This window comes from Trichosurus vulpecula, chromosome 2 (assembly GCF_011100635.1).
Source record: "Trichosurus vulpecula isolate mTriVul1 chromosome 2, mTriVul1.pri, whole genome shotgun sequence".
In the NCBI taxonomy this organism is placed as follows: Eukaryota; Metazoa; Chordata; class Mammalia; order Diprotodontia; family Phalangeridae; genus Trichosurus; species Trichosurus vulpecula.
In genome coordinates this window covers 337,513,033-337,530,038 of record NC_050574.1, presented here as the reverse complement: position 1 = coordinate 337,530,038, position 17,006 = coordinate 337,513,033, and the positions used below count along the sequence as shown (strand labels likewise).

Sequence of the window (17,006 nt, the reverse complement as noted above, 5' to 3'; positions counted from 1 at the left end):
AAATGACGAACCACTCCAGTATTTTCGTCAAGAAAACCCCATGGACACTATTGGTGTGCTATGGACCACAGGGTTGCAGAGTCTGACATGACTGAACAACTGGTTTTTTTAAGCCAATCAACAGGCACCCATTTCTAATTTTTTGCTACTATGAAAAGCACATACAATATTTTATAGGATCCTGCCTTTGACCTCCCTAGTATTTACGCCCACTTAACCAGCAACTCAAAGGATACAAATGGTTTGGGTCATTTTTTTCTCATCTAATTCCAAACTGTTTCCCAGAAGTGATAGGCTAAACTTACAGCTCTCCCAGATGTCCTGGGAGGTAGGGGGGCATATCTTCCTACTCTCTCCATTCCCAATATGGTCCCTGTGTTGTATCACCTTGGCCATTGTGAGGCCACTCCTCTACTGTTATTTGCTACTATTCTGATGTGGAAGGCAAATGCTCTATCTCTGGACCCTATCCACTTTGGGTTCATAAGGTCTACGTTCTTTTATCCCCTTCATACAATCCATAGCTTCAGACATGAAAAGGCCCTTAGAGATCATACAGTTCAACACCTTTATTTTACAAATGAGGAATTTAAAGTCCACAAAGATTAAATGACTTGTCCAAGTTCACAACAGGAGGAAGTAGTAAAGTCAGGATTCAAGCTCAGGGTGTCTAGCTCCAAATTCAGCCAGTTTTGCATCTGTTTTCTACAGCCCCGGCCTCAAAGAGCTGGGGAACTATCAAAACCACCCAAGAACAACACAACTGACAAACCAAAAAAAAAAAATGGTCACACGAAAGGCAATGCATTGAATCTGCTTTCAACTTTGCCTCCAGAACACTTTTCTAAGCGCCTGGTGCACTCATGACTTCATCTCTCTCCCTAATATGAGACACTTAAAGACTTATTTTTATCTATTATATTAGATGCTTCTAGTTTAGTTTTTTTTTAATCTGTAAAAGGAGACTGGACTAGATGACTTTCAAGGTCCCTTCTGGTACCTCCCTTTTCAATAATGTTTATAAGATTGATGCTAGTGTTTGCAGTGTCTAAGTATAAAGACTCTACTACAGGGAAAGGGCTCACGTGTACAAAAATAATATAGCAGCTTTTTGTGGTGGCAAAGAATTGGAAATTGAAGGGATGCCCATCAATTGGGGAATGGCTGAATAAGTTGGGGTATATGAATGTAATGGAATACTATTGTGCTATAAGAAATGATGAGCAAATTTCTGAAAAACCTGTAAAGTCTAACATGAATTGACATTGAGTGAAGTGAGCAGAGCCAGGAGAATGTTGTGCACAGCAACAGCAACATTGTGCAATGATCATCTATGATGGACTTACCTCTTCTTAGCAATACAATGAACCAAGACAATTCCAAGAGACTCATGATAGAAAACGCTATCCACATCTAGAGAAAGAACTATGGAGTCTGAATGCAGATCAAAGCATGCTATTTTCACTTTCTTTTTTTTTTTTGGCGGTAGTGTTTTTTTCTTTTCTGTTTCTTCATTCACAACATGACTAATGTGGAAATATGTTTAACATGATTGCAGATGTATAATCTATATCAGACTGCTTACTGTCTTGGAGCGGGGGAAGGAAGGGAGGGAGAAAAATTTGGAACTCAAAATCTTACAAAAATGAATGCTAAAAATTATCTTTACATGTAATTGGAAAAAAATGAAATACTATTTACCAAAAAAGGAGAGGCTCTACTGCTTAATAGAGCTATCAAGTGAAAGAGGCAATTCTAAAAAAATACAGTGAATCAAGGACCAGGTTAAACAGGTGAGCTGTGGAGGTGTTAGCGAAATTTCAGAAGTAGCGTGCCAAATCTTGTCCCCTACTGAGAGGCAGTGGTAGTTGTTCTCCTCAAGCTAGGTGTGAAGATGGGAGCAGTGGTGGTGGGGAAGGTACTTGCTGCCAGCAGGTTACCCACTTAAATGCTGGAAACACGTCCTTGCAGTGTGAGGCACAATCTTAGCTGGAGACACAACAGGAGAATCCTCTGACAAGGATAGGGAACCTGACAATGGAGTAAATGGATAGAAAGAGGCATGCTTAGCTCTATGATCCCAGGCCTAGGGCTGACCTTTAACAACTAAGTAGAACAGGCAACTTCTGCCTAGAAATATCACCTTGCCATTTAACTGTTATAGCTTAATTCTTTTGGGTCCTGAAGGGTTTCTTGTTTTCAAAAGTCCCCAATGAACTCACCCCTTAGCAGGAATCAGCTGACAAGTGGCCAAAAGCGAGAATGGACATAGGATAGGTGCCTAGGGAAGCTTATGGGAGTTGGATGAAGCAGGAAGGAGGAAAAATGACATTGACAGGGGAGTTGGAAGGGATCCAAAGCCAAACTACCTTCTTCAATTATGTCTCAAGCCATTTGAAATCATCTAACATAAGCTCTCCTCTTGCAGGAAGCCTCCTACTGCCACTGCTTACACTTGACACACATTTCTTGGTGTAAAGGGAACAGAATATTTTGGGGTTTTTTTAGGTGGGGGGAACAGAATATTTTGAAAAAATGTAGTTGGAGTGGTGAGAAAGAATTATGTTCATTCATTTTATAAGAGAAAGATGATCAGCTCTGCCTCTGGGAAGGTATTTTTGTTTGTTTTATTGTGTTTTTTAGGGGGAATAAATGGGAATAGGCTTTCATTTAAAATGAAGAGACACAATGGTTAAAATCAATGACCAAGAGGAAGGAAAGAGAGACAAGGATGGTACTGAATTATTTTTTAACATGGGAAATGAGAGCCACAGCTGGAGAATTTTGCCCGGGTGTTGTTGAATCTATGGCAAACAATGCACAGTCCCAGGCACAACATTAACATGTGCCAAGATCCACATGTGGCATGGGTGTTAACGCAGTAGTGTCACCCCCTGCCTCCCACCACCAACCCCTATTCCAATGTGGCCACAACTATGCGAGAAAGTGGTGGTGACAAGTGGTCCCCAAACCCTCCAAAACCTTTCTCGTAAAACCTTGTTGTAAACTCTTCTCTTCTGATTCTGGACTGGCTAAATGTTGAAATGTAATTAAAATGGGAGAAAAAGATAGAGGAGAAACTGGAGTGTGAATGCCTTATTTTTACAATGAGGAAAAGAAGCTGTGAGGTGGGAACTTAATTAAAAAATCATGGAGAGAGATGGGGTGGGGGGAGGGAGGAGATAATTGAAGCTGAGATGAACACTGGAGGTGGGGAGCAGACAGAGGGTCAGTCAAGGAGATTCTGAGGAAGGCATCAAAAGCAGGATTCACTGTAACAAGTGAAAATGATGGGCAAAAATCAAAAAAGGAAGGCTGTGCAAAAAACTGACACAATCCTAAACCAATTATTGGGCCATCAAGAAAGCCAAGAATCCTGTTCCATAATTCATATCTCCTTCTAGTGAATGTGTGGCTGCAAAGCCTATTTTTACTCCTCTCACAGTGAATCCTCCATTGCTGGCACCAAGAATAACATTCCAAATTCACTGAGTACATGTGAGCGAACTAAGATTTACTCTTCCAGAGTTGAATTTTACTTCAAATAAATAAGTGAAGGGGCTGCAAGTCACTTGCTGCTGTTTTTTTTTTTTTTTTTTTTTTGCCGGCCTACAAATGTTCCTTGCTTATTCCCAAATAGGTTTCAGTGAGGACTGCAGTCAGGTAGAGCTCAATGATTTCAGGATTCAGGAAGCTGCCAACTTCTGACCAATTTGTCTATTTTTCTGCTACTGTTGCTGCTCATGTATTATTAATTTGTATTTATATTTAACTGCACCTCTTAATCTGCCTCTTCTAGTCACTGAGCCATCTGTGAAGAAGAGGAGGGGCAGCAGACAAGACTACTATCGTGAAGGGTATGTGACTGGGATAGAGACATAATGAATTCTGCTTTTCCTCTTTGAAAATGACAAAAAAATGAAAGCTAGCTACTAAAAACAATTTAAGGACTGGCTAATATAACCTCTCCTCCTGAGAGTCTAAAACAATAGGCACCCATTTTAAAATATACTTAAGTTTAGATGAGACACAAAAAAAACCTTTCTTTACTGGGCAAGAGTAAATTTTCACTGTCTTGCCAAGTCACTGGTGCTTGGTGCTTAAACCTAAAAGTATCCTTTATTTCCACATGGCTATACAATCCACAGAAGCTAGGGACAGAGAAGGAAGAAAGGCCTCCATACTCACAAATAACCCCTATTATAATTTCCCTTTATTTTTCCATTAGTGAGGGAGTATGAAGAAAAGATTTTTTTCAGACAGATGCATGAAAGGCTGGACATTCTAACAGCCAATACATTGCCCCTGGAGCCCATCAGGAAGAGAAAATCTGTTCCTTCCTGTTTATTCTTTAAAAATATGAGTATATTTCAGTCATAATGCAGGTTCTTCAGAAATCCTCCACCAAATCTTTTTCGGTCAGGAAAGCCAGGCATCTGTAGGCAGGAAGATAAAATGTTATGTCTAAAGCGGATGTAACACACTCATCTCCCTACAACATGTCTATCTTTCTCTCTTATTTCTCATTTTCTATAGTGAGATGACCCAGTGATATCATTCACACATTTCTATTTTGAAACTAGTTTATAGGAGAGGTTTTACTAAGAAATTCAAACTGTAAGAATAAGGTAAGGTAAAAACCCTGCCAAAGTGTAGGTACCAAACAGGTATAGGTAAGCTCCTTTAATAACAGTGTAACCTAAATTAAGAAAGGAGAAACTCCAGGTAAAGATTGAATATTATTTAATTAATGTACTAAAATTTAAAATGAATTGTTACCATTACAACAGCCTGTTCTTTAATGCCAGGAATAGAAGAAAACAGGACATATTTGGCCTTGTGGGCCAAGAAGAATCCCTGTCACTTTGTGTTTTTATAATTTCTCTAAAGAGCTTTGGAAATCAAACTATTTCAAATCTAAGGGTAAGGTTTAATGATACAGGTCTTTTGAGAATCATTATGGCCATTACCATTTAATACCTAAGATCTGGGAAAACATTTCTGGAGCCAATGTACATCATAAAAGATAAAACTTGGCACTTTAGCTACAGGCCTCACTTTACTGAAAGAAAAAGATGGTCACTGACCTGGTTACCATCTCGAATAAAATACCTCTTCTCTATGACCTGTTGGAAATGGAGAGATGATTTAGCAAATGTAGAATACACGTATCTGGAAAATGTGGTTAACTGTGATGGCTACTCAGGGGAGTAAAAGGCTTATCCACAATTAAGAGACCTTAATTAATCTATAATTAAGAGGCTTCCTACAATTTAAAGCGAAGTCTGTTGCCAGTTAGCTTAGAGCGCAGAGTTAATCAGGCCAAGGTTGTGAGTTTGATCTCCATTTATACAGTCAGTTATGCTCTTTTTCATGACCACAGATTGAACCCTTAATTAGGATGTTTCATTAACAGCTGTGTGTCCTTATCCTTAGTCACAAAGAAGGCCAGGTAAAGGAATGTGGATGGATCTGTGTAAAGCAATTATTAGTGAAAAAACTGAAAATAAGACATCCTATTATAATGTTAGTATTATTTTAATATGTGATGGAGAACATGTGAAAAATAATTAACATTGATCTTTGCTGTTGCAGTGGCTGGAGCCAGGATAAATTCCACTGTAACAAGGGCACTCAAGTAAGGGACAAATGTGTCTCCAGGGGAATGACAACATAAGTAATCATGGCACAAAAATCCTTCTGGGAAAAAAATCAAAAATTTCAAAATCTAAGGGCAGAAATTCTATACTATTCCTTAAATGGAACTGTATGGGTACTGCCTACATGGTGGTAAAGATCATACCCCATTCTATCCCTTTTGATTACATGTGATACTTGTCTGTGTTTCCCCATAACTCCTACTTGTTCTTTTAGTAACTCAAGGTTACCAATGTTACGACCTGGACCCACCCTTGGGTTATTTCTCACTCTTTCTATATGACCAGCCCACCTTCTTTTCTAGTGATACACTCTATGCAACTTCTCCTGCATGAGCCATTACTGGTAATATACTACAGTTTGTTTGCCCGTCATGCATCTTTTCATTTCCATCTGTCCTTTTAATTCTTCTGAGATAATTCATCAGTGAACACCATCACTCTGAGAATAATGGTGTTAACTGGTTTCATCTATTCAATTGTAATTCAATAGCATTTCAGTGGTGATCAATTTGAGACCACTGTGCAATTTCCCAAATACAATCCAGCCTGATAGCCCCCTCCAACTCAATTCTCAGCCCAGATCATTGACAGCACTTATCCAAACATATTTACGGGCTAAGTCAATAGGCTACCTGTCCAGCTAGATGTGTTTTTCATCCATTTTTGTCTTCCTAGAGAGGAAGATGAGACAGATTAATTGTGCATTGTTATGGATTTCTCTGAGGCAGTTTTGTAGTGCTCTATCACTGCAAAAATTGATATGTAGAAATTTCACTCGTTAGAGTAAAACTTTCTTCCATTTGGACTTTATATAGGACATTTTCCAAGACACCAGATGACATCTCTGTTGAACATCTATCAATCAGCCTGTTTTAATACCTTTTTTTGATGTAAGTAGTCAGTAGACTGCTGAACAAAGCTACCTCTGCGGTCACATCAGTCACGGATTTTTTGCATGATTCTGAGGTATATGTGAGAGGAACCTTGCCTGAGAAGAACTGTCAAAGCTATTCAAAGTCAAATGCTTTCTTTCTTAAAATTAGGAAACAAAACAAGAACTTACACATCCTCTATAACTTTCAGGCAGTTGTAGAGCTATAGCGATGTGATAATCTATAGAAAACCACCTTCGCAATCCTTGTTCCTTTCTCATGCATTCATCAAGGATATCCTTCATATGGGCATAGTTTGCTTTCAAAGATTTTATGAAGATGACAACATGGATCCATAATTACAATCGTCTTCTTAATTGCCTTTTTGTGTAAAACCACTATTTGTGGTTCTCATTCTCTTGCAATCTTCTCTTTTTTTGCGGTATCTTGAGAATTGGTGAAATACCTTTAAAATTCTTTTAATATCTTTAGGGTTAAAGTGTACCCTAGAATATAAATTTCTTCTGGGTATACTTGGTCAAGTCTAGCCTTCCTTTCCTGTATCTTCTGAAGTACCTTTACCAGTTTTCACCTGGCATCCTGGGTAATGTGCACTATATCTGTGGCACCATGTTGGTAGTTCCACTATGGGTGTCAATGAAAATAAAGAGAAATTCTAGCAGATCTGTTCGACTTTGTACCTGTCTGTTTTCCTCCTTCTGGTTTTGTTTCTAAATGCTCTGGGAACAATCATGTCATTTCTTCCTGAATTTCTTTTTGCTGTGACAAATATTGCTCATGATGTATCTAGCAATTTTCTTGTTTTGCTAATGAGTACTAGGTGAGATCAATTGAAAATCTAATCCATAGGACAATTCTTAAGTTCAATGAACAAAAATGTTTGCTAATATAATACTAAACCCTAAATTTTCTGGCGCTGAAAAAGCCTGGAAGCTCAGGCTCCTCCAATCTTTTTTCCTATATGCCAGAGAGCACATAGGCTGGAACTGCATCAAAGTCAGGTCCTAGGGAGTACTTTCTGATCACATGGGGAATGAGAAAGCAGTGGAATATTCCTACTCTGGAAATCTCTCTGCAGAGAAAATTGTGTGTGTTTGCCTCACCCACATATGTGATTACAGCAATTTCCAAACCAAACCAATCTAATCCTAATCTAATCCAATCCAATAGCTATTTGTTAAATGTCTGCTCTGTGCAAGACATAGAAGGTACTGGAGACACAAAGGCAAAGGGGTATCCTAAGAGAAGAAACTTTTAGGGAAGGAGAGATTCCTGTTCCTGACTCTCATAGCCACTGTTCTACCTCTTCTCCCACCCCAATCCCAGAACTGTTATTGACAACTCTTACTACAAAATAAAAGACAACAGTGATTCCTAACCCAGGCTCTGCTGGGCCTGCCTCCCTGAGCATGTGGGGAAGAAGGTACTATGGTGAGAAAGGGTAAAAACTAATTCAAGGAACAATGAAACATAAAACAAATTCAAGGAACACTAAGTACGTACTAAGAGCTGGGTGCTGGTGATACGAATATGAAAAAATGACAGTCCTTGCACTCTAGGAGCTTACAATCTAATAGGGAGATAAGACATGTACACAAATAAGTATGAGACCAGGGGCAAAGGAAAGATCCAGATAAACTGTCCCAATAAAGCTTGAGGAAGGAGAACCTCTTTTGCTGGTGAGGACAAGAGAAGTCCTGGTAAAAGAAATGTACCGAGGCTGAATTTTGAAAGAGGATGCCAATTCTGGAAAGTAAAGATGAAGAAAGAGTTCATTCTGCTCTCCGGTTTTTCTTAATGTGCAACATGAACACTGTGCACAAAGCACTCACTCGAGCAGCACTGCAGATATGTGACTTTGCCAAGGCAAAGACAAACGGTGTCCTAATTTATGAGCATGCTGAGTCATCTTCCATTTTTTATTCCATTTCAACACTCCAAGAATAGAGTAGTAACTGGAATTCAAAAGTCTTTGAAAGGGAATTATCAGGAGGTCAACTTCATATGTAGCAACTTTAGAAATTACATGTGTCTGGGATTAATAAGTACTTAGAATCAGCCTAGCAAATCAAACAATTCTTGGGATTTGTATTAGCATCAGGTGAGTACCCCCCCACACTGCCCCTTTTTTAAAAGGAAATATGTATACAAAGCTGGAAAATAAACCCTATTTAAAGCCAGAAGTGGGATCAGTTGCCCACTGATAAATAATAAAAATGAAAAATTTAAACTCTGGTAGTCTTTAGTTATTCTTTGTGGACAAAGTGATGCTGCTGATGGTACAAATACTTCAGAAGGCACTGAGCAATTATATTAACAGATAAGAAACAGCAAATGTTTCCTAGGTTGCTAAGTTCAGCCTGAAGGAATAAAGGGACAATACAAACTAGGTCCTTAACTCTCAAAATAGATAGGTTCCTAGTTATATTAGAAAAGAAAGTGAGAATTTACCTTATCAAAAAATCTACTCAGCTTGACAGCGTTAGAAGATCCTGCGGCAAGGTATCGGGGATTTGTGCAGTCCTAGAAAAGGGAACACAAAATCTATGATGAGCAGTAGTTTATATTTTTCAACAAAAGCTCTTTATTAGTTGTAATGATTATTGTTAGGTCCTTCTAGAGAGAAACAAAGTGCATTATACTTTTACAAATAGTTTCTATAGATGGTTTTTAAATTACAATTAATAACCTAGAAAGCAATGAATTAGGAGAGGTGTTACAGAAAGACAGAGTTGCCTATTTTTTGATGACCAATCAATCAATCAATTAGTTCTATGGTCCTCCTTGAGGTAGGTTTATAATGTTAGCATTTTTTGAATGAAGAATAAATCAGCCAACAAGTATTTATTAAAACCTACCACGTGCCAGGACTCTGTGCTGAAGGCACTAAGCACCTAATTAATTTAAGGCCACACTGGGAATTAGAAATAGAATCCTACCTAGATAAGAATTCTTCAGTTCCAGTCCTCTGCACTAATCCTCACAGAATATTTACTCATAACCAACTGTGACATGAAAGAAATCATTTGAAGTTCTCAGGTCAAATGCAACACCAGACACAAGCATAATTACTTCCTCCAAAGACTACAGATGCAATGCTTAGGTCTGATGGTACAAATGGCACAGGGACCCAGAGAACAGGTGTGTTGAAAGAAAAAAGAAAAGACTGAAGGCAGCAGGTTAAGAAATTACCTTGGGGCAGCTATGTCGCACAGTGAATAGGGCACTGGCCCTGGAGTCAGGAGGACCTGAATTCAAATATGACCTTAGACACTTGACACTTACTAGCTGTGTGACTTTGGGTAAGTCACTTAATCCCAAATGCCTTGCCTTCCCCCCTCAAAAAAAAAAAAAGAACTTACCTCTTGGTGTGTTAAATATTTAGTAGTCTATCTACTAAGATACACACAGAAACTCTATAAATATAACTATAGAATGCTGTTTGTAGAAATCAAGATGGATCTAAATAGAGAAATATTAATTGCTCATAAGTAGGCTGATCCAAAATGATGATAATGTCAATACTAGGCCTTACTATTTGATGAAATACACTGGAGAAACAAGACATTAGTCAGACAGAATTTAGGCCTATGCTCCAAAGAGATCAAAGAAAGAAGTTCCTAAATGTACAAAAACATTCATAGTAGTTCTTTAGGAGCGGCAATGAATTAGAAACTAAGGGGATACCCTTTAATTGGGAAATGGCTGAACAAATTAAGGCATGTGAATGTGATGGAATATTATTGTGCTGTAAGAAATTATGGAGATGGTTTCATGGAAACTTGGGAAGACCTGTTGCAAAGTAAAGTGAATAGAACCAAAAGCCCAATTTATTCAACAACAGCACTGCAAAGATGAACAAACTTAGAAAGACTTTGATTCCACCGATCCACAGAGGACTGGTGATGAAGCATGTTACCAACCTCTTGACAGAGAGGGCCTGCTTGACTATGCATATTTCTTATAAGAGCTTTAAAATTAAAAAAAAAATTTTTTTCGACTTCTGAATTCTCTCCTTCCCTTTGATGCCTTCCCCACCCACTGAGAAGGCAAGAAATGTGATATCAATAACACATGTGAAATCATGCAAAAATATTTCCATATTAGCTATATTACAAAAAAGAAAGTGAAAAATTATTCTTTAATGTGCATTAAGACTTCATCAGTTCTTTTTCTGGAGGCAGCATTTTTTCCAGAATTGTCTTTCTGAATTGTCCTAGATCACTGTATTGATCAGAGTAGCTAAGTCATTCACTAAGTTGATCAATGTAAGATACTGTAGTCACTGTGTACAATGTTCTCCTGGTTCTGCTCACTTCACTTTGTATCAGTTCATATAAGTCTTCCCAGATTTTCTAAAACCATCCTACTCAAAATTTCTTATAGCAATTTCTAACAGCCTTCCATAATAATCAGGTACCACAACTTAGTCAGGCATTCCCCAACTGACATGAGCAGCCTCTCAATTTTCAATTCTTTACCACCACAAAAAGACCCACTATAAATATTTTTGTATGTACAAGTCCTTTTCCTTTTATCTCTTTGGGACATAGACCTAGTAGTGGTATTGCTGGGCCAAAGGATATGCACACTTTTATAGCCCTTTCGACATAGTTCCAAATAGCTCTAAAGAATGGTTGGATAAGTTCATACCTATATCAACAGTGTATTATTGTCTTAGTTTTCCCACATCCCCTCCAACATTTGTCACTTTCCTTTTCCACTGTATTAGGCAATCTGATAGTTGTGAGGTAGTATCTCAGAGTTGTTTTAATTTGCATTTCTCTAATCAACAGTGAATCAGAGCATTTTTTCACATGACTATAGATAGTTTTGATTTCTTTGAAAACTCCCTATTCATATCCTTTGACCACTTATCAATTGGGGAATGACTCATAGTCTTAAAAATTAGACTCAGTTCTCTATATATTTGAGAAATGAGGCCTTTATCAGAGAAACTTGCTGTAAAATTTTTCCCCCAGTTTCCTACTTTCTAACCTTGGCTGCACTGGTTTTGTTTATGCAAAATTTTTAAAATTTAATGTAATCAAAATTATCCATCTCATTTCCTGTGATCCTCTCTCGTTAAGTCATAAATTCTTCCCTTGCCCATAGGTCTCACAGGTAAAATTTTCCATGCTGTCTTAATATAGTTATGATATCACCCTTTATGTCTAAATGATGTACCAATTTTGACCTTGTTCTGGTATACAGTGTGAGATGTTAGTTTATACCTAGTTCCTGTTGAACTGTTTTCCAGTTTTCTAAGCAATTTTTGTTAAATAGTGAGTTGTTGTGCTCTTTGGGTTTGTCAAACACTAGATTACTACGGTTATTTACAACTGCATATTGTATACCTAATCTATTCCACTGATCTACCACTCTATGTCTTAGCCAGTATCAGACTGCTTTGATGATTATTGCTTTGTAATACAGTTTGAGATCTGGTACTGTAAGGCCGGCCATCTTCTTTCACGTTTTTTTTTCATTGACTCCTTTGATATTCATGACCTTCTGTTCTTTCAGATGAATTGTTATTTTTTCCCAACTCTATAAAGTGGTAGTCTGATTGGTATGGCACTGAATAAGTAAGTTAATTTACACAGAATTGTCATTTTTATTATATTGGCTCAGCCTACCCATGAGCAAATAATGTTTCTCCAATCGGTAAGATTTGTTTGTACCTGTGTGAAGTGTTTTGTAATTGTGTTCATATAATTCCTGGGTTTGTCCTGGCAGGTAGACCCCAAGCATTTTATATTTTCTGTATTTATTGTAAATGGAATTTTTCTTTCTATCACTTCCTGCTGGACTTGGCTGGTAATATATAGAAATGCTGATGACTTATGTGGGTTTATTTTATATCCTGCAACTATGCTAAAGTGGTTAATTACTTCAAAAAGTTTTTTAGTTTATTCTCTAGGGTTCTCTAAATATACCATCTGCAAAGTGATAGTTTTGTTTCCTCATGGCCTATTCTAATTTCTTTTACTTGTTTTGTTGCTATAGCTAGCATGTCTAGGGCAATATTGAGTAACAATGGCAATAAAGAGCATCTTGCTTCACCCCTGATCTTATTGGGAAGGATTCTAGTTTATCACCATTACAGATAATGCTTGCCAATGGTTTTAGACAGATACTACTTACCATTTTAGGAAAGCTCCATTTATTCCTATGCTTTTTAGTGTTGTTAGGAATGAGTGTTATATTTAGTCAAAAGTATTTCTGCATCTATTTAGATAATAATGTTTTTTTATTGTTTTTGTTGCAATATGGTCAATTATGCTGATAGTTTTCCTAATATTGAACCAGCCCTGCATTCCTGGTCTAAATCCCACCTAGTGTATGATCTATGTTGTAATCTCCTTGCTAATATTTTGTTCAAAATTTTTGCATCAACATCCATTAGGGCAATTGGTCTGTAGTTTCCATTTCTGTTTTGTTTCTTCCTGGTTTAGGTATCAGCACTATATTTGTGTCATGAAAGGAATTTGGAAAAACTCTTCTTTACCTATTTGTTCCAAATAGTTTATTTAGTATTGGAATTAACTGTTCTTTAAATGTTTGGTTGAATCTACTTGGGAATCCATCTGGTCCTGGGAATTTTTCCTTAGGGAGCTCACTGATAGCTTGTTCAATTTTTTTTCCTAAAAAAGGGTAATTTAAGTACTCTATGCACAAAGTATCCAAAAATGAACTTTAAAATACTCATTTTAAAATATATGCAAGTCAGAATCATAACCCTAAGAATCTTCTAGAATAGTTCTGAATATATGTGTGTGTGTGTGTGTGTGTATGTACATACATATATGTACATATATATATATATGCATGCTTTCTAGTCAAGAATCTGTGATACAGCAGGATTTTGCAAACAGCTCGTAACACTCTTTTTTACATTTGAGAAAGGTAAGATTAGCTAGGTAAGTTGTCCAAACCAGATCCTGTTTGATAAGAGTATAAAATCTTATTTTGATGCCTCATTGTGGTACTCTTGAGAGTTATGCCAGGAGCATGTAAGCTCTGGCAGATACTTCAGCTGAGTGAGGCTTGGAGGTTGGACCTTAAAATATGCTATGTTTGTTGCCCCAAGAACAGGCCAGATCAGTGGATAACATTAGCTATATCTGTTGTCTGTGATCAACCTGGCTAAGTTTGAGAAAGTTCATCACAGGAGGTCTGTTAGCATGTAATGAATTTTTTGGCCATAGTAATTCACTAATCTATGGGGGCAGGTAGGGATTGAGTGCTCACAAATCTTTGATTACTGAAGGAAGTATTTTCAAGCTCTTTTATTAAAGACTACGTATAACTGCACTCTGATGTCTTTCATTGCTTACAATATAAACATAAGTTTTAAATAATATCTTCTGTTTAAACTACATAATTGCACTGTCAGGCTCTTTTTTTATTGCCAGGTTTAAGAATACTTGTCATTTAATAGATTTTTGATCAACAAAATTATAATGATATTCAAATGGTTAAGACTTTCCTCTTTTTGGTGACTCTGAACTTGCTTATGCACCTACATTTCTGTGACTTTTCTTTCTAATTGTGTTATTTTCTTGGTGTTAACTTCCCTCATTTTCATTTCCCTGGTGCTCAATGCTCTTTGATATTTACTGTTAAGAGTTAGCTTCAGAGGCTGGCCACTGTCAAAAGTCCAAAGTTCTTTATCAACTGAGTGAACTCTTTGGATGCACTCAAACTCTCTGAGAAGAGTATGTTTTCCGGATCCTAAAAACATGTAAAAGTGGCCCAGTCCTTGTTAGAGAATGATGAATGACATATTCTTTTTTTTTTTTTAAATTTTTATATCTTTAATAAATGTTTATTAACTGACATCCTTCATTTGCCTCCATTTCTTTTTTTTTTTTTTAAAGGTGTTTTATTTATTTTTAGTTTACCACACACGGTTCTACATAGTTTTGAGTTCCAGTTTTTCTCCCCTCCCTCCCCCCTCCCTCCCCAAGACGGCATGAAGTCTCATATAACTGTCATGTATAACTTCGCATTGAATTAATTTATGCTCTAGTCAAGTCGTGGAGAAGAATTTTGACCAATGGAATGAATCATGAGAAAGAATGATGAATGACATATTCTAGACTAATCAGGGAGACCTACAGGCACTATTAACACAAAAACATTTTGATTGAAATCAAAAGGAACCACAGGAATAAAATGAATTTGGATTGCAATTTAGTCCATTTTTCTTCTGTGCACTGTTTAAAATTGAGTAATCTCAGAACTGCTAGTACCAGGACCTGATATACTCTACGCAGAAGCTGCCCTCTAATATTTCAAAGTCCAGCGCTGATTCTTCAGGCATTTATAACAAATCCTCCACGGTGACAAATGAAGGAGATAGGAAGGCTAAGAGTCAGCTTTTGCTTGAGGCACTGCTATTCCTAAAGTCAAGAGCCCACACTCCACTGCAAAACAGAATATAAACAATTCAAAAGAATGGGCTGGGGGAAGGTGATGTAGTTGCAGACACTTGATAAAGGGTAGAAACTACTCATTCACCTATAGTGGGACATGAACTGGAGGTGAATGATTTGCAAAGAGCCGCCATTACCATTTCTGTCTAGCCTGCTAAAAAAGCATCTGCAACAGAAATGCTGGCCAAGGTTAAGGAGCAGCCTATGTGCATTCTTCCCCATTTGACAGTGCTTGGCTTACAAGGGAACAGTATCATGCAATATTGTTAGCAGTAAGCCCTAACTGTGCTAACTGGCTCAGAATGGGGCTCAGCAATCCACAGTATATTACCGCACGGGAAAAATTAATAACTTTCAGCTTGTCTAGTAATCCCACTGTGTGATATTCGGTCCTCAAAGCTTATGTAAGCATTCCAATGTTTATAGAGGAGTTTAAATGATTAGGATAGATTCATTTCCTTGATATGCCTGGCTGTCCTTCACTGTAGATTTTAAAGCTAAGGTAACTAATTGCCTCACTCAAGGCAAGAGCAACCGAGGCACAGAATTAGTGCTACTGTCCGTATCATTCAGTGGCATGAATCTCATCACCCCCTACTCTAAGCACCTAAACATTTTTACTTTGCTTTTCTCTTCATTATAGTAAGCCCATCATTTTCATCATGCACAAGTGAATTATCACAGCGGATACTGTTGGAATCTTTGCTATAGGTCACTTTACATCAGGTTAATTTGATAGAACCAATGCTTAAGTGCCTATTACACACAATGTACCTTGCTAGGTGCCAGAAAACAGGGTTAACTGTCTGATAAATTGGCACAAAGAGAATGAACTTACTCAGGTAAATGGCCATAGACCTGTAAGTGATCAAAGCGTCAAAACATATTGATGAAAGAAAAAGAGCCAGGAAGTTACTGACTAAACCTAAGGTACAGTCAGGTCTCCACGAATAACTCAGGTATGTGACACTGGGCACGTTACTTCCCTTTTTAGGGCCTCAGTTTCCTCATCTGTAAATTGAGGGAGGTGGATTAGACAATAATTTAAGGTTCAAGGAGTATTGTCTGCATCATACAGATGAGAAAGTTAGGAACCAATAAGAAACTTCAAAGGGTAGAAGATGCTATTAGGAAAGCGTATGACAAGAAAAAATGGACCGGCCATGAATCAAAGGTAAGGGAAGACAGGTGGACAGCCAGAGCACTCCACTAGTATCCATCCAATGTTAGAGAACTCAAGGAAGTCCTCCAGTATATTAGGGGGACCCTCTGTGACAAACTTAGGAGAGGACATAACTAAGAGTTGGACAGAGTGATCAGGCAGGGACACATTGTAATCTGTATCAATGAAGAGAGAATCCAAACTGACATTATCACTGATCCATCTGAGGACTTTTAAATATCCATTACATTAAATGACCTATAATATCTCAATGTCCCTTAACCTACCAAAGATAGGCTTTTCTGATAACACCAACATCTGCTGGTGAAATACCAGGGCAGATTGGTGCTGCAGTGGATAGAAGGCTGGGCCTGATGTCAGAAAACATCAGTTTAAATCAAAACCCAGACACTCACTAACTGTGTGGCTGGGCAATTCACTTAAACACTGTTGACCTCATCTTTCTAATCTGTAAAATGGATATAATAACAGCATCTACGTCCCAGGGGTGTTGTGAGGATCACATAAAATAATAACAACTGTAAAACTCTTAGCACAGTGCCTGGCACACAGCAAGCACTATATAAATGTTAGCTATTATTATTATTATTATCACTTACCAAATTAATCTCTTCTGCATTGAAATCTTCAGCTAAGAAAGCAATTCTAGTTAGAACTTCATTGCGCTTAGCTTCATGAATCTGGTCCAGTTTGGTTCCTATTACCAACAGGGGGATTTGGTTATCAGCAAATTGTTCTCGGTCATAATCCCTGTTACAAATAACAATGAAAAAGTGAAAATTACAGATTTTTAATAGAAAAATTCTGTGTTTATTTTACTGATAACACA

The 17,006-nt window shown here is 37.5% G+C and overlaps 1 protein-coding gene across 1 annotated transcript in view; it reads right to left on the bottom strand.

The window, feature by feature from the left end:
- Positions 1-2,608: 2,608 nt before the first annotated feature.
- RABL3 (RAB, member of RAS oncogene family like 3) overlaps positions 2,609-17,006 on the bottom strand; it is a 58,003-nt gene continuing 43,605 nt past the window's right edge. Inside the window, exons 5-8 of the mRNA XM_036745108.1 lie at positions 16,777-16,927; positions 9,005-9,076; positions 5,088-5,126; positions 2,609-4,436 (exon numbers count right to left, since the gene is read on the bottom strand). Of these exons, the coding sequence (XP_036601003.1) occupies positions 4,371-4,436; positions 5,088-5,126; positions 9,005-9,076; positions 16,777-16,927 (328 nt within the window). The 3' untranslated portion in view covers positions 2,609-4,370. The remainder of the gene's footprint in view (positions 4,437-5,087; positions 5,127-9,004; positions 9,077-16,776; positions 16,928-17,006) is intronic.